Source organism: Cryptomeria japonica, chromosome 1, assembly GCF_030272615.1.
Source record: "Cryptomeria japonica chromosome 1, Sugi_1.0, whole genome shotgun sequence".
NCBI lineage: Eukaryota > Viridiplantae > Streptophyta > Pinopsida > Cupressales > Cupressaceae > Cryptomeria > Cryptomeria japonica.
Window position 1 is genome coordinate 22,807,544 of NC_081405.1, and position 24,715 is coordinate 22,832,258.

The window sequence follows — 24,715 nt, forward strand, 5'->3', positions numbered from 1 at the left end:
GAGCAGCACCAACAAGGCTTAATATGTGTACGTCCATTGCAGTTTTATCAATTAATTGAAAGTAAAGCATGTCTGCAGACCATCATACCATGTTTCTAAAATGAATGGCATTTCCCTCCTCTCTATCTGCCATCTCCAGGTTATTACCGTTTAAAAATTAATTGTTTATATCTTGATTATTATTAGCAAATGTCACTATAATTGATCTTTTCTTTCATTGACATTTGTTTCCATTCTTCAAAAAGTTGTTTTAAGCATGTAATGTCCCCTTTTTAGCAGTTATGAGGTGATTTGTCGTTAGCCCATCTTGCCATGGTCTCAAGGGCTAACCAGGACTTTACAGGGATCAGTGAAGGATTTGGCCTAAGCAATTTCAGTTTCAGGCCAATCAGAGGTGTTTTGACGGGTTATCCAAATACTTACTATTTATAGTAAGTCAGTTATGGCTCAATGACTGGTAATTTTTGAAACAATTTTGGTTGTCATTATTTTGGTGCATTTAATTCTTCACTTGGATTGCAAATTTAATGGGCCATTAATTAATTGGGGAATAAATCAAAAGTTCCTAAGTTAAATTTAAATATTTAACTTAGTGATTAATTAATGTTGAGACTAATGTTAAAGAGGAAAAATTAGAAGTACCCTTTCTTTGTGGAGACATAAGGGGATAATAATTTTTTATTATATCATTCATTAATACCACGTTCGCGGTGTCTTGGGAAGTGAGCCCAATTGGAGTTATAAATGAAAGCATTAAATGCAGATTGAATCATCTTGGAAATTGTGTTTATTGGAGTTTGTGTTTCTGGAGAAATCTGGAAATTTCTTGGCTTTTGGGGATGTACACCCTCATTGGCAGCATTTCCCACATTTGTGGAAGACCAAATCTGGGAAATCCTTCAAATAAAATTGCAAAAATTGAGGTTTATGGAATTAATTAATTGCAGGTTGAAGCTTACCAGGAAGAAATCATAATTTTTTCCTAAGTGTGCTGAAGTTTGAGATTGGCATTGGTGAAAACCATACAGCTGGGTCGAACTGTGATAGTGTGTTTGGCTTCTTTCCATTCAGCGCTGAAACTGAAACATAAGGTTGCAAGTTAGTCGAAAAGCAGGTATGTCAGCCCTTGGGTGATTAGCGTTGAGCATTCACAGTGAATGATTCTAGCTGTTCAATTGGTATTACAGTCTGCTCCATACATTGGTATTGTAGAATCAACCCAGCAATGCGTTCTTGAATGGTAAGCCAGGCTTGTTATTCTTCCTATATCGTCCATAGCAAACTCAAGTAGCAGGCTGAAATACATTGTCTGGGCTAATAAACAGCTGGGCGTTGAGTTAGACACTGAACACAAACCAAGACTGGGCGTAAATCTGTATACTGGGCGTGGATTATTACTGCTGTCGTTCCCTGCAAGTGAAGACGTCTGGGCTGTGAGTGGCGTCTGGGTTGCCTTAATACTGAGCCGTCATGTATTGGGGACAATGTTTATAGCTTGCTGTTGAAGGAACGGATGAGGAAATCCAGTCTGGGCGCATATGTGTACTGGCAGCATGGAGACAAGTAGTTCGCAGCAGGCTAAGCAAGTGTGAAACTGGCATTGGGCGTGAGGATCTTGTATTTTCCACAGCGACAGTATTGCCAGGTTCCACATCAATTCATTTTGAAAGTAGTGATTGTATTTTGTATTTTTGAAACTGGTGGTGATGTCAATGCTCAGAAAGAAGTGACTCAGGTTTGTGAAAATTGGAAATACTTAGGACATTGTTAATTATTATTTCTTGGCTAAGTGTTCTGAGTTTTCAGTATTCCTGCAGTAGTGTTATGTTGAAACAAAATAATGATATTACTTTAAAATGTGTTAGCTGTTAATTCATATTGTTCATGAGTATGTGAAAAATGAATGCATGGAAACAAGAAAAAACGCACCAGGGACAACTAAACCACAGGGACAAACACTAGAAATTACAGTCATCTTGATTGCAGAGTAGGGCAGCCTATTACAAAGCAATTAACAATTTATGTTCTTGAAAAAATGCATATCCATATATATGCTGTGACAAGGTTTGAATTCAAGTTCGTGTTCGACAACAATGAAATGCGGTAAGGGGAAAGAATTCGGGAAAAAAAATTGAGATTAAATTCACCTTATATAAATTTAATTTCTTTCAAAATATAAATAATATATCTGTAAAATTATCAAAATAGTTAACATTGCTAAATAGATTTGAAAACATTATAAAACAATGACACATTTCTAAATCATGATAAAGTTATCAAAGTTAAACCATAAAGAACTAAATAAAAAATATTAAATATTAAATTCTATTCTAGAAAATATAAAAATAAAAATAAAAATATAATATAATTTTATATTTAACTTAAAAAATAAAACTAATAAATAAACTCTTAACTTTACATTTAAAAACATAAAATAAGAATATATTAATTTTCCATTTTAACTTTAAAAAACAAAATAAAACTACTACTATTTAATTTAAAAATATTATAGATAGTATTTTTTTTTTTTTTTAAACAAATTTAAAACATACTAGTTTTTGTAGAAGTAGTAAGCTTAAAAACTTATTGCCAAAATAAAAAAGTAAAAAACAATTGAATTCCAAGTAAAAAACATATGATTAATAAGTAAAACTAGAATGATAATACAGTTAAATAAATTAGATGATTTTACAACATATTAGCCATTATAAAAATATAAAAGCATTATTTAAAATTTAATAAAATATAGAAAAAGTTAAATGAAATTCTAAAAAAAAACTTAAACTACAAATGAGGCAGCAGCCTCTTTGGGAGACTTAAAATTAGGCAGAGGTTTGCGATGCAGGTTCATGCACAGGTCTTCCCGCAGCGGAAACTAGAAAGTGTCGAAAATTCTTGTGCTGATAACTGGAAAACATGCCCTGTTCCACAAGTTTTCCTCGCCCTGTGTTCGTTTGTCACCTTGTCCCATACGAAACAAATTTCAAACATTTTTTAATAGGTTCGCCAAATTTGAAATTTTTGTGTCATGTGTGTGTGTGTGTGCACGTGTGTGTGTGTGTGTGTGTGTGTGTGTGTGTGCACGTGTGTATTTTATTGAGATTTTGAAGTACCATGTGTGTGTATTATTGTTGTCATTTTCAAGTACCATCTCCAACTTTTTTTTAAAATGGCACACCAGTACCAGTCCTCATCCCTTCATAGCTTTAGTCTCTGACAATTATAATTCACATGCACTATCCACCATAATAAAACTCACTGCTTCTTCTAACCATTTACCTTACATAATTTTGGAAATATCTGGGAAATCCATAGGTTTAGTTGGATGATACTTTATAAGGAAGGTAGTTGATGGGTTGTAGGGAAGGCTTTATAGCTTTGTCATTGACTTTGTTTTCTGTCAGTGGTTGTGATGCGTTTGGAGATGTAGAAGGTACTTTCCAAAAGGTAAAGGTAATACAAGATCAATACGGCCAATCTCATGACATCCTCAATTAACTGAAGAGTACCATCAGAGAACCAAATAACATTATAAAAACATTCATCACAGTGGCATAAAGAGCTCAGGTCAGCAAAACACACACATACACTTATACATAAAATTGCATAGATAAGACCAAAACTTTAGTTATAGATAATTAAATTAATAGGAGACTAGGTGAAGCTATAGAGATTGGAAAACACTCAATAATTTAAACAGAGATGATGGGTTGGCACTAACCAATGCAAGGAAGCCCATTATTCACTAGATCACAAAGATAAATAGAGATAATTAATGTCATATGGATATTAATTAATGCATGGATTATTATTATTGTGATCGGCATCAACTATACTGAAGTTAGTGCTTATGGGGAATTCACCCCTCATGTTATACTTGTGTCACAAAATTTCCTAAACTTCAAGTATGAGGTTCAAATTTCAGCAAACATTTAACAATGGCAGAGATTCATTTAAATTCACAAATAAATTTGTACCAGAAGGCATGTTGATTTGTGTTGATTTGCATTGATTTTTAGCTGATTGTTGCCTACTAAGGATCAATTAGCTCCTGCTAGCATCTAGGGAGAAATGTATTTTATCTACAAACAAGTCTTTCCACGTGCAAACGAAGGACAATGGTTTGACAGATTTCATAACCTAGCATTTTGAGCATTTGATGGTTTGAGCAACTCACAGCCTTCCATTTCCATTCTGAACATCTGCACAACTCCAAAGAGGCCATAACACCATTTCCTCTGTAGTTTAGAAGTAGAACTTTAGAGTTTTATTGTTTTTCTGTATTTTATTATAATTTAGAAATTTTGATATTTGTATTTATAATTTTAATATTGAGTTTGAAGTTAATAAAAATAAATTAATATTATAATAGTATTAATATTTAATTATAATATATTTAAATTTATTACCTTTCTCCTTTCACTAGACTTTTCTCCCATAAATAATACTTAATAGTTAATTAATATGTTTTTTAAATACACTTTAATTTAGTCATTTTTCTCTTAGTAAATTTTTGTGATGTTAAATATAAAACTTTATCATTAATTATTTTTAATTTTTGTTTCTAAAAATGATATTTGGATAATTTTGTGGATATATTACCTATATTAAGATAAATATTTAGAAAAAAGAATAAAATTTTACATTAAGTTCAAATTGAAAAAATATTTACATAATTTTGTGGATATATTACCTATATTTAATTAAAAATAAATTTATGTAAGGCAAATTTAATGCTGATTATTTTTTGAACTTTTTCCCCTTGCCGAACTTCATACAAAATATTTTGCTGCCAAACATGAACTCGAATTGGAACCTTGTGACTTAGTTATACACAAAGTTACCTATATAAGGAGCCCCATCTGTAAATAATCTTTAAATCCTTCAGCAAAATAATGGGAAACAAAGTACGGCCCAAAATGTCGATTCATATTTTCTTCCTATGCAATTTTCTCCCAAGGCACCTCTATTAAAAATCATGAATTGCAAAAGTTTGGAGTCCCATTTTTTATTTCAAGTTAATTTATTAGTGTCGTATTTGAATATTAGGTTCTAAAAATAATAAAATTCCACATTACACCATGAAACTAGCAACATTATTGAATGATGGGCATCAAACTCAAGGATTTGACTAGCTTAATGATCTTTATCCTACCTGTAAAATTTGTATTAGCGTCTATATAGTTTTCAACTCAAATGGGATTTACTTATTACTGTCTTCCCACTAACATGGTCAAACAAAACCACTTCTATTTTATCTTATATCATCCTCAATTCTTGCACTCTTATAATATCATGGGCATCAAACTCGAGGATTTAACTAGCTTAATGATCTTTATCCTACCTGTAAAATTTGTATTAGCATCTTTCGAGTTTTCAACTCAAATAGGATTTACTTATTACTGTCTTCCCACTAACATGGTCAATCAAAACCACCTGTATTTTCTCTTATGTTATCCTCAATTCTTGCACTCTTATAGTATAATGATTTTCTTAAGATCATCAACTCCTTTAGGTTATATAGAAAACAGTATTTAGTCAATTAACACACATATTCAGGTAAGAAAAATATGCAAAAAACAAATGGCATACAAAATGCATGTGCACTTGGAATGCTGCTTTATTGCATTGATGAAAGCAGGAATCAAAGGATTTACGCCATCACTCACTTTGCACCTGATAACATGATACACAAATAGATTTAGGATGAAAAAGAATGGGTATAAAGCTACCAGTCATGATCCATGCATGCAAACCCTAAGGAGATTTGAAGTCAATATTTGAAAGGTATAAAACAAATATTAATGCCCTTAAATTACTGACAAGCACATCAAGAAGAACCGTCACAAGGGAATGCCTATGTTGAATATGAAGGTGCCTGGGTTGTAGCTAATAAATTATACAGCATCTAGACTTGCAATCATAAAGATAGTCTCTTTAGACTTGCAAGACGTCCCTGTAGTGATAGCCAGATAACATGCATGAGAAAAGATTGTGGCATGGAACATGTCAGTGCTAATTAATGTATTATTGGAGTTACTGGTAATTTAAAATATTTGAAAGTATTCTAAAACCAATAACTCTTTTATAATGAGGATGAGATGAAAAACCTCTATCAAGCAATTAGAACCCAGTCTGATACACTGTCCACTCATAATGTCACAGCTATTTACAGCTATTGCACGTCTCCCATGGTTCTCTAGATAAAATAATCCATCTTCCCTTAGCCTTATGGTTGCCTATAAACATCAGAAAGAATTAAAATTGTAAGAGTTAAGCATGTAACGAAATTGTTATATTGTTTGCAATAGAGTTCTGCATCCAAACCTAAAACTGTAGTTTTTGATATGCTTGATACGTTGAAATTTTGAAAACAACTTTATATACCAATTAAGAAAGAAAAATGGCATGCACATCAAAACATAAATTTCCCAATCTTCTTTACAATGACAAAAAACAAGCCTTAATAACAATATATACTGTTACTTAAAACAACTTTATATACCAATTAAGAAAGAAAAATGGCATGCACATCAAAACATAAATTTCCCAATCTTCTTTACAATCACAAAAAACAAGCCTTAATAACAATATATACTGTTACTAATAAGTTTACTTTTAAGAATAAACGTCCAACCAAAATCTAGAATTTTTAAGTTGTTAGTCTCTAAGATGAGATTTAATCATGCATCAATAACATTATATTAATATTCTTTGGCTATTCTGCTCTGTAAGCATGTCTAATTTCATCAGTGATTCAACATCAAAAAGTGGCATGTCTATGGCCTCTTCCACACTACGTCAGCATTCTTTACAGGCAGCAACAGCAATGGAGAATGCTGAGCATGAGATTATCTACAGAAATGTCTACATCAGTATGCAAAAATCCTGTGGTTAAGGCAAACTTGCTGACCAAAGAATGACCATAAAGTTACAAAAAATGGAAACTTAGGTGTAAAATTAACTGAACAATTATGGTACTATGAAAACATCTCGTCCAGATGCAAAGTTCAGATCTGCATGGCCATTTAGATCTGAATAACAGGGAAAGGGTTTAAGGAAATCTAATCTAACACCTAACAATGCAAGAAATAATTGCTGACTTGATAAAACCAAACCAAGCTTTGTTTCACCGTGAGGAAACAACTAGACAAAGATGGTACAATCTCCTAAGGGTACGCAAATGATTTTCACATCACTTATACACATCAACACCATGAACAACGAGCATAAAGCAATCAAAGTTAAGCTTTCAATATGAGTTTAGACTATGTAATGTCCCCTTTTGGGATTGCCCTAAATCTTGCCCTTGTAAATATCAAAGTTTGCTAGTTTTCATCCTTATTAATTCTGATATTAGATATTGAAACATTGACTTTCTTGTCTTCTTTGATCTTATGAATGATTCCTCCAATTCCCCCTTCTCAATTGTATTAATCTCTTCTTTATATCTTCATTTGTGGGAAGTCACATCTCTTCATAAGAAATGAGTCCATCACTCTTCATTGCTGCCCTTTGAGAAAAATAAATTATTCTCCAAATTGATCTCCCTTAGATGTCCTTCTCAATTGAGACTTTCTCCTTTTTATATCCTCAAATGTGAGGGAGAGCTCACACCCCTTCATCATGTATGCCCTTTGGTATAAGACATGTAATATCCCTGGCTGATTATGAGGAGAAATTCTGATTTCTCAATTAGAGATATTATGTCAAACACTTGGCACTAAACTGTCATAAAGTTTCAGACTGAGATTTTCGGAGCATTAACCACTAGTACAACTGAATATGACTTGCAAACTGTTGGTTGAAAATTTTGTACACTTGGGGAAATATACAAAATTGTGGTTTCTACCACAGCACACAAGTAAAAACTCTCCTAATTAAGGGAAGGCTCCCCTTATCTAACTACAACTTCGAAAATAAAATAGGATGGGACAGCAATCTTTCTTCTTTTTTCAAGAAAGACTATCCTTTTCTCTTCACAGAAAAGGATAGCGATTGAACATGAACAGCAGTAACCACTTTCAAGTGAAATGAGAGAAAGGAAATGAAATTTCCTAAAAGCGCAAAGACTTCCGTCACTTCCTTCGGGACGGGACAGCAATATCAAGCTCAAAGACTTGACTATTGGAAGTCCTATCTACCCTTTGCTATACTAAATTTTACAATGAATAAAAGACAACAACTCAAAGACTGGAATAATCTATTCTTTCAACACAAAGACAACTGTTAATGCAAGTTCAAAGACTTGCTGCTATTTCTTATCAAACAGTATTTTTTCCTCAAGAATAGACGCAAGCTCAAAGACTTGCTGCTCCTTCTAGAGATTTTCCTATTTTAATTAATCTTCTCTACTTGCAGCTCAAAGACTTCAGATCAGATTGGACTAAGCTCCTTTAGAAACGCTTTGCATAGAAGAAATTAAAAGATTCAAACTCAAACATGTAGCTCAAAGACTCAAAACTTGAGTAATCCTTCTTTATTATTCTTCAAAACCTTCAATTCACATACATAAGCTCAAAGACTTCTTGCTGTAAATTTGGCAGAGTTTCTGCTTGCTTTCCAAAAGATATCAAATACAATAGACCCCTCAAGTATTTCTAGAAGAGGAGCCTTGAGAAAAAGGTGGGAGGATCCTAACTAACTTGAGAGATTCTCTCAACCACCAAGACTCATTCAATAACTAACTGAGACTTCATTAACTAACTAAGAGTTATTCCAACTAACTAAGACTTATTCCAACTACAGTCCTAATCGAACACAACTTGTAGTTGCCTTACATGTAATTACAAAAGTGCAAGTAATGTGTAACTTGCATTTTACAAAAAAAACTTTTACATGTAACTTGTCAAAACTAAATTACAACTAAAGATTACAAAAGAGGGAAAATTCAACTAAGTGTTGAAAAACACTTAAGTTGCATTTTGTGAAAACACAAATACTTGAAATTTCCGGATGCTCGCTTGTAGTTCCTCGAGATTTGGTTCATGGGTGTTCTTGGCAACAACCGTAGTCTTCACAATAGTGTCGTGACAGCGGAGGAGCGCAGAATTGTTTTTATCCAGGATAGACTGGATTTCATGCAGAAAGGCTTGGTGTTTCATCAATGCTTGAATCGAAGCTGTCGAGAATTGTTTGCTCCTCCATTCATTATGAATCCTCATCTGTAAATCAGCAAGAACTTCTTCTGGAATCAGCTCTCCATCCTGACTTACTATGTTGCAAGAGGCCCTTTCACAATGTGAGACAATATCTCTGTAAACTTTGCCTCGAAATCTCTTTGCATCACTGATCTCCTCAATGAGGGATTTAAGAACAAGGGTCTTGTTTTCCAGGAGTTCTTCAAATTCCAAGTACATGACCCTGGAAGAGATGATGGCATGCTCCTGTAGAACACTCAGCTGTTGTTGGGGCATGGTACGCCAAATTGTTAAACTTTCTTCAACACTTTCCAAATTCTTTTTGAAAGTATTAGAAGTTTGATCTAGTTTCTCCTCAACAGTTTCCAATTTAGACATTATTTGAAAAATGTCTTTCATTACCTGTACACATTGATCATGAAGTTGATCAACCCAAGAATCCAGTGCTTGTACTTTCTGAGCAGCCCTTTCCACTCCACGAATTGACTCTTGGGAACTAGAGGAACCTATGGAGTTACTCCCTTCAGCAACAGGTTTTGTAATTTTATGAACGACCGCCATAAGTTGTCGGTTTTCCTCTTCTAGCTTGTCTTTCTTTGCTAGAAGATCATCACACCTTTGCACCAGTGAAGCAACAGAAAACTGAGCATCATATTTAATGACCTCATGCGTTTGCTTGCCCAACTCTATCCTTGTAACCTTATAATCGGCAGCTGACATTTCCTCAAGTGGCTTATCTGCAATAAGTTCCACAATTTCAGCTACCTTCATCTTGTTGCTATCAACAGTTACCCTGGAGATAGTTTTGGCCTTCTTAGCAACTTTGGATCTGGACTGTTTCAGTTGCTGATAGTCAAAGGCGTCAGGTCAGATTTCTTGCTTCTTCCTTTTCGAGGTGAAAGAGCTAAGCCATGGAGGCAAAGTCATCAACTCCCCTCCAATAGCAGTCGTAGGCAAAGGAGAAGCAGTTTCTGTTTGAATCACCGTGGTCATCCTGGGAGGAATATCTGTTTGGACAGCGACCACGGTTTGCTCAGTTACCAATGGGCATGAAGATTGCCTCATGAATTCTTCAAAACCAGAAGTGGAAGTATCAATTTCTAATAACTGAATGCAAATAGGAATATTCTCAGGAACTTTCAACACCCTCTCTTGTTGATGATCAGGAGATGGCTCGTATGCTAAAATGGGAATTGCATTCTGAGGAGACTCATCCACAAGCAAATCAGGAGGAGAAAGAGGCGTCTCAATGGAAACTGGAGGAATGACCTCATGAGGCGAGTCTGAAACTGGAGACTTAGGAGCATCATCAGATTGTTGTCCCTCTTCTGGATTATCCAGATCGATCACCTGAACATGGAATCGTGATTTTTCCTTCCCACGAACAGTTGTCTCCTCAAGAGGAAACACTACTGCACAACTAACTCGTAACTTGATCCTTGTGCCCGAAGATGAAGCACCCTCCTTGTTGTCAATCCGAATCTCAGATTTCCGTCCAAGAGGCCCCGTAGAATCATCTTCTTTACCAACCTTGATTTTTATAAGTCTAACAGTATTGCTTTTCAGCCATGCATTGGTGTTGGCCAAAATAGGCTGAAATCTGTCAAGGATGGAGAGGCACTCTTTGTGCGACCATTGGATCAAAGGAAGTGGAGCTTCCTCAACTCTCCGTGAAGTGTATTCAGGATCAAGTATATGCCCGTCATCAATCATCCCTTGTGGGATATCCGCCAAGTTCAAATCAACAATTTGCTCAACAGTGAGCCTGCAGTAATCCATCTTGAGGACTTCGGCTTCTGTGCGGAGATCTACCCAAATGTCTTCAATGCGATGAACATGCACAAAGGATTTCTTGATTTTCTCCTTCATACCTCTATAATCAAAATCAGCTCTAGGTTTAAACCTTTTGAGCTTGATTTCCTGCAATTCAGCCTCCATGGCCTTAGCATTCATAAAATCAAAGAAGACAAGAAAGTTAATGGATCAATATCTAATATCAGAATTAATAAGGGTGAAAATTAGCCAACTTTCATATTCAGAAGGGCAAGATTTAGGGCAACCCCAAAAGGGGACATTACTAAAAGAAAAAGGAAACACTTGAATACTGATTATAAATGAAAACCTTAAGCTAGTGCAATGCAAGAGATTGACAATAAGATAATGAAAATGGATAATCTTGCATTCCAAATTCACTTTTAGCCTCGAAAACCCTTCTCTTAAATTTGGAAATAAACTTTCAGGTCTGGGAATGTCGTTACAAAGTCTAGAAAATGCTCAAACCTACATCCCCCCAAATTACAGTTCGTTTCGTACTAGGTTCGGATTCGGGCTTGGTACGATGTGGCGTCATCCAAGGCACAGGAAACGACTATAAATTCGTTCCAAATGTGCTCAAACAAACCCCAAACGAATTTTGAAACATTTTCAAAAAAAATTCTTAAAGACTGCAACAAACTTGGGGTTTTCAATTCGTCAATGCTTCTACTCACTGCTCAATCCAAATGCATGGTCCATTTCAATTTTGAACTATAATGTTTTAGATTTAATACAACTATATTTAAATTTTAATAATTTTATTTTTAGTTTAATATGATGTTTCATAGTAATAATTAATATTTTTAGTTTAACAAGATGTTTTATATTTAATTTTATTTATGAAGATAATATTTATATTATTATACTATATTATAATATTCATTCATGGCAAGTGAAATTGTGATTATTAATAATTTTAATAAAACGAATTAAAACAAGCTTAGTGCGAATAGTAATATTATAAACATTAGTTAAAGTTATTAATAATTATCTGTGATACCGGTTCTTGCCTATTTTGGCTGGGTCCTGGTCCTGGTCCTGGTCCGTGCCCGGTCCTGGTCCCAGCCTGGTTCGCCCTGGGTCCCACTCGGGTCCTGCCCAGGCAGCTGGGTTCCCTGTGGGTCCTGCATGGCAGGACCCACAGGGAACCCAGCCGCCTGGGCAGGACCCGGGTGGGACCCAGGGCGAACCCAGGAGGACCCGGGTGAACCCAAGAGGACCCGGGTGAACCCAAGCCCGTGGGTTCCCAAAAACGGGGCCCACGGGTTAGAAAGCAATTAAAAACAATAAAAAAACAATATCATTTATGATTTATTGGCATTGGCAATTATGGATTTATCATTTATGATTTATGATTTATCTGTTATCAATTATGTATCATTGTATGGGAAAGTTACATTGTATGTTTCATATTTGACATTTGTATGTTTGAACTGTGAACATATATAATTTTGATGTTTTAAGTTTGAACATATATATATATATATTAAAAAAAATTAAAATATATATATATGTACGGACGAACCCGTACCCATACCCAAAATTTTATTTTTTTTGCCGAATCCGCGAATCCGTACCCGAATCCGAACCCAAATCCGAACCGGAACCGGTAACTTAGATAATTATTAATTAATGTTAATTAATTTCTAAAATATCTATACAAACATGAATATTATATTATTATTAATAAAAGTTATAATCATATTAATATTGATATTAATACATATTATACTTATATATTATTTTTATATTTCAATCAAATTAATGTATTTTAAATTTTTTCATTCATATAAATAGATGGATGTGCGTGTGTGCACATGTACATGCACACACGCGCTGCGTGTGTGTGTGTCAATACGCCTCTTCTTCACCATTTATCTCCCTCACTTTAGACCTGATTTCGTTTGATGAAATTTGCACTTTGATCTAGAGAAATTCACTCCTCTACTCCTGATTCGCACTTCGAGTCTGCTTTATATTTGTTTGAACTTCTTGTGAAAAATGAACCTTGACTTCCCTTTTATATGTGCTCCACCTTTAGCATTACAAATCCTTTTGATAGGGCCATGTGTGTGCGTGTTTTGCCCAAACCGGAACCAGCAACTTAGGCTCAAACTAATGAGGAAATTAGCTCAGATCTGCATGTGGCAATACGCCTCTTCTTCAGCATTTATCTCCCTCACTTTACACCTGATTTCCTTTGATGAAATTTGCACTTTGATCTAGAGAAAATCACTCCTCGGCTACTGATTCGCACCAAGAGTCTGCTTTATATTTGTTTGAAATTGGTGTGAAAAATTAACCTTGGCTTCCCCTTTATATGTGCTCCACCTTTAGCATTACAAATCCTTTTGATAAGGCCAACCTTAAGAGGGTTTTAAATTTTCAATCTGCATTATCAGGTTGGCTGGCCTCAATTCTGATTTTCACCTCATAAAATTTCAACTTTTCATCAAGTCGGCCAGGTCTAATTATAATTTTATTTCTTATTCTATGTCAGGTCAGCCAGCTGTAGGATGCAATTCACCTTCTATGAAATGGTATAAATATGAAGTCAAGCATTCCATCTTTCAATCACCCAATTAACACTTATATTAGTTTAATTCTACTCTGCCTTGATATGCGAATTTCTACTCTTTAGGTCTGATCTGAATTCTGATCTGCAAGTTTTGCACTAGAAAGGAAGTTTGATCTCCCCTCTATAGCAAACCTCTTGCTTGAATCCACAATTCCTTAATTAGGCCAACCTAAGGAGGATGATTACAATTTAAACTTTAATTCCTCTCAAGTTGAGCTGATCTAGCCACTAACACTCCCTTGGCGAGTTTAAAGGGTTGCTAAGGACAAATGTAAGGGCGGGTTTTGATGATGAGCAAGGACTAATGAAGAGCGCTTTTGAGGTTCACTTAAGGACAAGGACAAGGGCGGTAATTCATGGTATGTAGAGACTGAATGCTAGGCAGCTTTCCATAGTGTGAAGGGGCAAGTCTTGGGTGGGATTCTATGATGAGGAAGGACAACTTAACGTGCTCCTTGGGGATTGTTAAGGAATTTGTAAGAGGCTGCGCGCTATTTCTATGCTCTTAGGGACTTGCCTACGCGCATTTCAAGGTCATTCAAGGACAACAACGGGCGGCATTGAGATGTTAATTAGGACAACAAAGGCTGGTATTGAGATGTGGAGAGGGACAAGACAAGGCACTAATCCACATTAAACACGGACAAAAGAAAGGGCGCTGATCCGAGATACTCAAGGACAAGTGTTGATGCTGGGCAGGATTTTGAGGTGAAGAAGGACTAGCATCTCTATGTTGGCCACAAGTGCAAGGATGACAAGCACAAATGCAAGAGCTATTGATATCAATCCAAGGATTCCTTAATGAAATCGTGACTCTGTTTCATGGTCTTTAAGATAAATTCCAAGCCATCAAAACTGAAAAACAAGGATTGTTTTAAATATTCCACATGAAGCGATGCTTTGAACAAGGACTTTGCGTTTTAACCTTGAACTTCCTTGTTTAGACTTATGATTTTATTTTACAATTTGGAATTCCAAGCCTCACACAAGTCTTGCACTTAAATAATTTTACCCTTTTGTCTAAGTATAAACGCATAATAACATCATCAAATAGAAGCTAATTTGATCACATACACAAGTATACATCAATCACATAAGTATAGATGCAAATTGTAGTTAAAGGAAATAGCACACTTAGATATATGAATATTGTCAAATGCATACAAAACTCATGGAATATGAAATCCATGACATTAAATGTTCCAAACAAATATCAAAACAATAACTAGAAGTCTATGGCCCAAAGGAGCCTGCATCCCTCCTATGAAGGCATCTAAGGTAGGTCTTGGATAATGTAGCAGCCATAATACTCTTTTAATTAATAATTATGAATATGCAGAGATTTGCAGTAAGGGATATGTATTATGTAGATTTTTATGTTCAAGATTCATCACTGGCCTATTACTTGCTTTGACTTATAGTTTGATGGGGGTTTGGAGGCAACACCAAAACAAAGTTGAGGGTAGTACCCCTTGCATGGGTTTGAGGGTGAGAGAGAGAGGTAGAGAGATAGGCCTAGATCTTGGAGGAGAGAGGAGAAAGTGGGATAGAGAGAGGTAGAGAGAGGGGATAGAGGAAGAGTGATAGGGAGAGAGATAGTGTTAAGAGTAATCTTTTATTAGCTAATAATTATTTATTTAATTATTAGTCTATTATACTCTATGCTTAAGCTAAACTTAGGAATCTTATAATTCTTTAGGGTTTCGAGTATCCTTTTATAAGGATTCTCTCTTTGTATTTTAATAACAATTGTAATTATTGAATTGCATTCTTGTTGCCCAATCAATATGACTCCTTTTTTCTGGATCTCTGAATTCTGGCCTCCATAGCTTTTTTGCTTCTCTCCTTCTGTGACAGGTTTGCATGCAGGTGATCTTTGGGAGCTGTAGAGTTGACTTTTCCTCAACTCCAATATGGTATCAGAGCTCTAAATCTGAATGCCCCTGTTCTCTTCATGAGGGATTTTGGGCCTTCTTCTTCAAATCTGTGTATTCGGGGGTTTGTGCAGTTTTTTTTCCCATTTCTAGGGGTAGCTGATTTTTTGGTACATTTTGGTGCCAAAAGGACCTCGCAGTTGGATTCAAAAGGCTGCTTCCATGAATTTTGATATAAATTTGCCTATTTTCGGTGACAAGGGCATCTGAGGCATGATTTTTTATTGGCACATTTTTCAAGGCACGAAAATCCGTACGGCTGTACCTGCAAATGCATCAGAAAATTTTCGTCAAAAAAAAATGGCCCTCTTTATGCCCTACAAGAGGGGTTTTTTTCTTTTGGCCGTAACTCGGTCATACGGAGGCGCTTTTTCCAAAACCTTATATCATCGAAAAGCTCTATCCAGATCTAGAGGTTTGAATTTTTTATTTTGCTTTTTTATGGTGATTTTTGCTATCAAAGCTAGAACTTCATTTTTGCACTCCGGGAGACATAACTTGAGCATCCGACCTCCGTTTTTCAAAAATTTTATATCATTGGAAAGCTTGTTCTGTGTTCTTTCCATTCATATGAGTTTTATTTCCAGATTCTTCTCCAGGTATATTTTATTCAATTTTTTGTTTTTCAGCACTCTGGTGAATATCTTGGATGTTTCAGGTCCTGGGATCTCTTTCTTTGAGTAGGATGTCTCGTCTTTGGCTGTTCTTTCTATTTCCAATCTTATGTCTCTTCTGATCATTGTAGCATTTTATTTATGCAAACGCACTGAGATAAAATGTCATCATGCATTGTATACTTGGGATCTTGCACATCTTGTGTCTTATTGTACATGCACTACTTATAAAGTGCCATGGGGGGGTTGATGTTTGCCTTCTACCTTTGTCAAGTGAGAGTTCCTTCCACGGTATTAGCCTCATGATGTGTGTCAAGTGAGTGTTCCTTCCACGACACTATGTACTTTCTCTGCACCTTCGATGTTCCTGGTTCTTCGTCATGCAGTTCTTGTTGGCCGTTCTTTTCGGTGTACCTATCTTTCTCCCTTTTCAGCATTATGGGGAGGTTTGTCATGTTGGTTCTAATGCTTCCTCGGTTCAATTGATCAACTCTTCAGGCTTTGGTGTTTCATGCCATTTGTATCTTCGCGTTCAATTGTTTATTTTTGTTTGCCATCTGATTCGAGTAGTGTCATTTGAGGGCACTCATGCAGATTACAGTCTTCTCTACCTAGTCATGTTCTATTTTAGTGGAGGTTCTTCAGATCAACAATTACTCTTCGATAGTGTTTGCAGTTATTTCATGCTTCAGTGGTGTTCATCATTCTCTTCTTCTTGTTCCTATCTTCTGGAACACTCTTGTTTAAAGGCTTCTTAGTCCTTACTTGAGCTTTCATCTCTTCTTGGAGAGGAGTTTTATTCCCACAGGGTTTTCTCTTTTTTCTCCACTTTACAGAGATTTTATTGTACTTGGGTACCTCATTAGGCCTAGTTGTCGGGACCCATTGTTGTTTTCCTGCATTTTTTACATGTTTTTTGAGTCCTTAGTTGTTTTTTAGCTACTCCCTAAGTTCATCTTAAGGGGGGTGTTAGAGTAATCTTTTATTAGCTAATAATTATTTATTTAATTATTACTCTATTATACTCTATGCTTAAGCTAAACTTAGGAATCTTATAATTCTTTAGGGTTTTCACCTTTAGGGTTTCTATAATGTCCCAAAAATCTACAATCTATAAAACATAAAAAAATTGCGATTTAACATTTGTTTGTGATATGAATGTTTGATCTAGAGTATAGTTTAGCCAATTCTGTAAGGTTAATGTGTTATCAATAAGTCAATATCATATTTAGTTCCTAATGAGACCAAGAGGGCTAGATGCAGTAGGATGCCCGTAGCGCTTATCAGGCCCAAGGGCGGTACACTCCTCCACGGCCCAACTTGCGGCAGACCTTAAGTCATCCGCAGTGGGTGGCCTACCTAACAGAGGCCTAGTTCCTGTTATCCTTGCTGCTCTATTCGTCATATGTCTCACTGGCTTTGGATATGCAATTGTCTCATTTATCATTGTGTTAATATCTTAGCCTATTCCTACTATTCTTATAATTGACAATGCCATTCATTTTGAATCTCTTATAGTTGTAATTCTTTCATTAGTTAATTGAACATATGGGGTTTATTTATACATCTGCGTATACATACACACACACACACACACATATATATATTACTATCTATTGTATTAATCTTTATTCATATACAAATGCATTGCAGTAAAAGCTATATATATATAAATGCATTGAATTAATATCTAAATATATTCATGTACCCATGCATTGAATGAATATCTATCTATACACATATCTTTACGTATGAATTCTCGTGATCTATGTACTTCCTACTCCAAAGTAAACATGGGTGGGTATAGGTTCTTACCTGCGTCCCTTGCTACCCTTCCAACCTGTCGCTATTTCCTGCGTACCTCCTTTTCTTCCCCTTTCCTCCTCACAGCGTGCACTTTAATATCAGCGAGGGGAAGTGTTGGAGCGGACCCATCCAGGGGACATGGCTGCTGAGGGAGAAGGTGAGCGGTGGTGACTGTTGGAGTCACCGCTCCCTGATCCACCCGCATCACCTTTCGAGCGCCTTAGTCTAACATGCACCGCATCCCATACAATGCGATCGCTGGGTGTAATACGCCCTTCTTAATGTAGTTAAGGTATCTCATAACTAGGATGCGGTAATTATTATATATTGATTTTTAATATATTAATATATTATAAGTAATTTATATTGTATATGATATATTTAATATTGGTTCTATTAATAATATCGTATGGTAATATGATATTATTCCATAATAATAATTATAATGTATTAAGTTTGATAATTTATATTGTATATTAATATTATATTTTATATTTATTTAGTAACACATTATATGGTAAATATAATATTATGTTATGTATCGATAATTATATATCTATTTTATGTTTATTCAATTAACAACATTTTATGGTAAAGTTCAATTAAGAGTTAATATTAATAATTAAAATATGATCATTATATTAAAATAAAACAAGGAGTCATCTCTGATTAGGTAACAATAATAATGGAAAGTAGAAATTTAATTAATTACAAAAACGTGGGGTTATGACAATTTCGAGTATCCTTTTATAAGGATTCTCTCTTTGTAATTTCATAACAACTGTAATTATTGAATTACATTCTTGTTGCACAATCAATATGACTCCTCTTTTCTGGATCTCTGAATTCTGGCCTCCATAGCTTTTTTGATCTCTGAATTCTGGCCTCCATAGCTTTTTTACTTCTCTCTTTCTGTGACAGGTTTGCATGCAAGTGATCTTTGGGAGCTGTAGAGTTGATTTTTCTTCAACTCCAATAGATAGGTCTAGAGTTCAGGGCAGATAAAGTGAGTGAGATAGATAGAGCGAGAGAATGTTGATAGGAGCTTGTTGATTACTGAAATTTGACTGTCTAAAAATTTGTAAGGTCTTCTAAAACCTAGAATTTGCATTATAACTCCTAGAGATCTATAACCACTCTCAAACATCCTGCCAATATATACATGAAATATATAAACTAAAATGTTATATTTCATGTATGTATTTTGATGAAGAGAATGAGACTGGCATGAAGACAAAGATGGGGAGTTAGATGTTATATTTCATGTATACTCTGGGGACATGTCATGAACCAAAAAAGCATTTGAATTTTCAGATTTTCAAAAAAATATTATGAGTCTAGCCAAATCAAGGAGACAAGACTCGCTCGGACTCAGCAAGTCTGGCGAGTCTGCGAAACTAGGACTCGTCAAGGGTGACTCGACTCAGGACTCACAGTTTCCAGGCAAGTTCGGACAAGTCTCGAAAAAGACTGCAAGACTGGTTTCTAAAAAAAGACAGAGTAACCATTTTTAAAAAGCCTATATTTATAATAGATCCATGATATTTTCCACACCTGATCAAAATATAAATAAAGTCAAAAGACATTCCTTGAAAACAGTCAATTACATATGCAGTGCTTCTATAAAGAATTTAAATTAACATATCAATAGAATCTATGGAGATGGAGTAAACCAAAGGTCATCAATGTCTTGCTAATCAGTTGCCAATAACTCATTAATTCTGAGTGTGGCGAGTGCTTCAATCCTTGTAGTAGACAGAAAGTGACATTGCAGCTAGGTGTGGCAATGGAGGAGAGCACAGTTGTTAAAGAAAAATTAAATAATTTTTCCTACCAATACAATGTTTAGGGCTGTTCACCCAGAAAATAGGAATCATTTTTATGCCCTCCAAGTTGCTTTGAACACCTCTTTGGCGCTATTGAAAATCAACCAAAGTTATTGTTAGGTTTTAACACCTATCAATTAGTGACCATGTTGCAGCAATTTAAATTCCTTGTGTTTAGTATGGTATTTTCTCTATACTTCAATGCTTTAGAGTGAAAGCCAATAGATAGGTAAACCAAACAAGTGTAATCTGTTAAGAGTTTTGAATGCAAAGTTTTGAAGATTTAAAAAGGATTCCATTCCTTAAAGGTTAATTTTTTTGCTTGCTAGACACATGGCATATGACCTGGCTCCATCCGTTAGGTGAGTAGTATGGACAATTTTGCCCCTATTTACCATTAAACCTTTGCCCAGGAAGTGCAACACATCAGTAATGAGTGTCCTTTGATGAATCCAATATAACCGTGGACATCAAAGTACATCACTCCACCAAAAAGGAGAAGAATTGACCAAGTCGTATGCCACTTAAAGGATGACATGACAATGAAAACTGCCAACCTTAAGGTACTAAGCCTTCTGGATAATGACGATGAATAGGAAACTGAACAGAAGATTGTAAGTTCAAATCTATGCTTTGTCTGGGAAAAGCCCATATGAAAACTGTTGACATCATAACATGTATGAAGCCCACTTTCTTGTTATAAGTGCAGCATATTGATTGTCCTTGGAAGTGCTTGGAAAGTGGTGAGTAAAATTAGTACAGATTTTCCTTTGAAGGTGTTGGACCTATCGTCATTGATGTCAAAGGTGTGTGGATTATTGTCATTTATGTCAGATCTGATAAACATACTTTGTGAAAAGTTTATATCTGATTTGGAGCAGACATTATAGCATCATTTGAGAAGACATAAGTGTAGAACTAGAGCAGACATAATGCAAAAAACAGATCATTAATAATCTGACCCATCAGATGGTACTCTTCCTGAATTATTGGTCAGCCCCCTAGAGAAGCCGAGTTTGAGGTCTGGATCCGGTCCTTCATGGGTGTGGCCAAGGTGCACCATTTGACCAGTGGGTTCATCCCAGATGAACCGAGGACAACCCAGGACAAATTTCACAATTTTTTCTTCATTGTCATATATTCGGTAGCCGCTCCTCTCCCCAAAGTTTGCAAATTTTGTCTATGCAGTTCATGAAGTGGAGAAGCAGTAGACTCCACCATTATTCCCTGTATTCATTTGCTTCAGCCCTGAGATCGGACAAAGGAAAGGATATTGAAATTGGGGAGTTTGTAGAAGTTATGTGATCCAGCTTCACAAGATAGATTTATCAACGAATTCTCATAGGTAGCGAAGAGGGGGTTTAAGGAGGGTTTCAATCCTGCAAGCGTGGAAGAAATAATGAAGAAAATGGAGGCAAAGGTAGAAGCCTCATTTGCCACCATGAGTGTTTGCTCAGGATGAGCAACTCACCACTGTCAATGCGCTCCTCACAATGTCATTGACTCCAGCATGGCCCAAATTGGACAAGATCACAAAACATGGAAGCATAGAGCTGAAAACACTTTTTGCCCTCGAGATGGCCACTCTCTGAGTTTCAAAGAGATTTAGCTGAAAACACTTTCATATTTTACATCTATATATAGCAAATAATAAATAAATTATTTATATTAATATATTAAAATTATATATGTATGTATGTATGCATGTTTTTGTATGGACAAACCCAAACTCAAAAATATTTGCCCAAACCCGAGCCCAAACCGAAACTGGCAAACTAGCATTCTTCCTTTGCACATGGTTGCTGACCAGGAGATATTGCAGCAAAGTCTTTATTTCTTATGGAAGAAACTAAAATAATATTAATTAGGCCACTTCTCTAAATGGCCAACCCTCCTAGACTTGTCAAATTCTTATAAAAGAATTAAAATAAATTAAATTATGTTTGGCCGACCCATACAATCAATCTTGGCCAACCTTAATTGTTTTGGCGCCACCTTAAAATAGGAATCAATTATGGGCCGACCCAGAAATCTCTATCATGCTGGCCGACCCATGGTCAGCACCCACTATGCAAGGAAGATTCAAATTAAATAAACATTATTATTTGCTGTTTGGGCTAACCTCTCTAGAGGGGTCCATCTCTTGGATGAAAGGGCATTTTGCAAGATATGTATTGAAGATATTTTGAGGGTGAAATGACGAGCATTCATTAAATATCTTTCACATAGAAGAGCAGTAATAAAAGACTATGTTACCCCGAGTTTCCGAGACGGAGACGGCAGGGGACGGCGGGACGAGTTTCCGGGACGGCAATTTTTTTTGCCAATTTTGGGGATGGCGGGGGGACAACAAAGGGGATGGCTATATAAAATATAGGGAAAATTTAAAATATATAGTGAAATTTTAAATGTTCATATGAAAAATAGATAAAGCATGTATATATACATTATATTCATATGAAAACATGGATAAAGCAAGTATATGTACATTATAGAACCTTAACATACCACATTTGTGTTCAGACTTCATTGTCAATACTCAATATGCATTCATAATTGAAAATACATTGTCAATATGCCAACACTTGTTTGCATGTAGTTAACTCATTGTTTATTTCTGGTTGAAGGATATTTTGATAGTCTTCCATTTCTATTATGACCTACAACCGCTTCTTTATGCACTACAAAGTTTTGGATGTTTGTGAAATTCTATACCAAGCTGTTATTCATATTCTCTATCGCTATCAGGGAACCCGGCCATCTATATTCTATACGTAACATGCCTATGAACTAGCTCGCACCATTGCCCAGGGAGTGCATCAACCTTCAGTGCTTTTGGCTATGATTCAGACCTGTTTACCTTTCATAATTGTGAAAAGTCCAATATTGCAGAGCTACAACCACTTTTTTACGCACTACCACGTTCTAAGTGTTTGTGAAATTTATTACCAGGCTGCTGCTCATTATTTCTATGTGCTTTTGAAAGTGATTCAGACATGTTTACCCATCATATTAATGAAAATCCAATTTTATAGACCTATAATAAAATAATAAAATGTTTCTTTGAGCATTTGAGTCTTTTTTTGTTTTTTAAATGTACTGGGAAAAGAGGCACGGCTGGCCGTCCCTGGGACGGTTAGGGGACGGGGGGACGTCCCTTTTGAGAGTCAATGCCGTCCCCAAGTTTCTGGGACGTTTCCCACAAATTTTGCAATTTTGGGGACAGCGGGGGGACGTCCCCTAGCTGTCCCCAAGTCCCCGAAACGTCCCCGGTACGGGGGATTTTAACCCGGGGGCGCGTCCCCGGGTTACGTAGATAAAAGATTTATAGCAAATTTATGAAAAACATTATTGCAGATTTATGAAAGATAATATAGCAGATATATGAAGGACATTACTGCAGATTTATGAGACATGTTATAGCAGATTTATGAAAGACATTATTGCACAATTATGAGAGATATTTAGCAGATTTATGAAAGATATTATTGCAGATTCATGAGAAATATTATTGCAGATCTACAAGCAGAAATTGGTGAAGGTCATAAGCAGATTTGGAGAAGAATTTTGGGGCAGATCTAAGAGATATATTAAGCATATGTTAAGGCGTATTTTGGTGAAGTATTGATGAGCCAATTTGTAAAGGAGAATTAGATCTGATTCGAGAAAAAGGACAAGTAATCATTACATTATTCTTTTGGAGGTTGGTGCCTCGTATTCAAGGAGATTGGTGCTCAGTTGTGGGGCTTGGTGCCTACAAATTATGGGGGTTGGGGTGCCTACAAATCATCAAAGGGGGATTGGTGTCTCCTGTGGGTTGGTGCCTATGAAAATTGTATGAAGAGTTTTATACAAGCGATTATTTTCCATGGTTTTCTCCCTCGAGGATTTCCACGTAGCTCATGTGTTCCTTATTGCTAGATCTTGCATGTGTGTTATTTGTGGATGATTAAGTTTTAAAGTATTACAGTTGTAGTTAATTAAGTTTTAAAAAGGTAAAAGTTTGTTGTTATACTGATTCACACCCCCCAGCCCCACTCTCTCAGTATAACTGAGTGCTCTTTAGAAGGTTGCTGGGAGCTGATAGTGTCATACCCCCACCATAAGGAATCTATCGAGGCACTAGAAAATCGTCTTACTCCTAAGACTTCACAATTTTCTATTTAAAACCAACACAATCAAGCAATAACAACACAGCAATCCTGCACAGTGATGATTACCAAAGGACAGCAATTAAAATGCAGCAGTATATTATAAGCTGTGATTCTATTAGAAGGAGTGATGATTGGTATAAGGCAAAGAAACAACATTCAAATTATGCTAAACAACAATTAAAGCACCTTAAGCAGCAATTTTATTAACATCATATAATTCAGATCGGTTAAGTAACTATTAACTATAACAATCCCATATGTGGATAATAGTGATTTAATTTAGTTGAGATAAGGAACCTTGAAGGGTCACCACTCTTGCAGAGAAGGTGACCACCACATAGATACAACCCTCCAATGATACTTAAGAAGGAACCACGATGAAAGGGAGAACATCAACCAATCAAGGAAATCAATACAATTAACATCAATCCTCACAAGAAACCAAAGAATCATCAGTAATCAAATACAGATCAAACCATTGAGCAATAGTACTCATCCAAGAGAGGAGCAATTAGCATCCAAAGAGGGAAACAGCATCCAGTCAGATCGGTCTAAATTGCAACAGCAGACTGAAAGTATATAACCTATAATAATCTTATATTCTGCAATTATAGTAGTATGAAATAGTGGAATCAATAATTGTTCTTATAATATAAAATGCATATTCTAAATCATTAATCTAGCTATAACCCAGGAAGAAATCACGTGGAAAAGAGGAGGTACAAGAAAGGGGAGCAGATATGAGATCACCATCTAAGTAGACTACCCCATGATGGATGTCCAATGTGCCTGCCACTTGGGGCCAAGAGGGTGAATATCCGCTCTTGGGCTTAGATAGGAGGATTTCC

General features: G+C 35.7%; 1 protein-coding gene across 10 annotated transcripts in view; it reads right to left on the bottom strand.

Moving 5' to 3' along the window:
* LOC131028707 (uncharacterized) overlaps positions 1–24,715 on the bottom strand; it is a 148,113-nt gene that overhangs the window by 20,281 nt on the left and 103,117 nt on the right. For all 10 annotated transcript variants that reach the window (XR_009102637.2, XR_009372039.1, XR_009372038.1 and 7 more), the window contains one exon: positions 6,111–6,239. Coding sequence is in view for 6 of the 10 variants with exons in the window: in XM_057959041.2 (XP_057815024.2) it covers positions 6,111–6,239 (129 nt within the window). In the remaining 4 variants the exon portion in view is untranslated. Of the gene's footprint in view, positions 1–6,110; positions 6,240–24,715 lie in introns of those variants that run through there.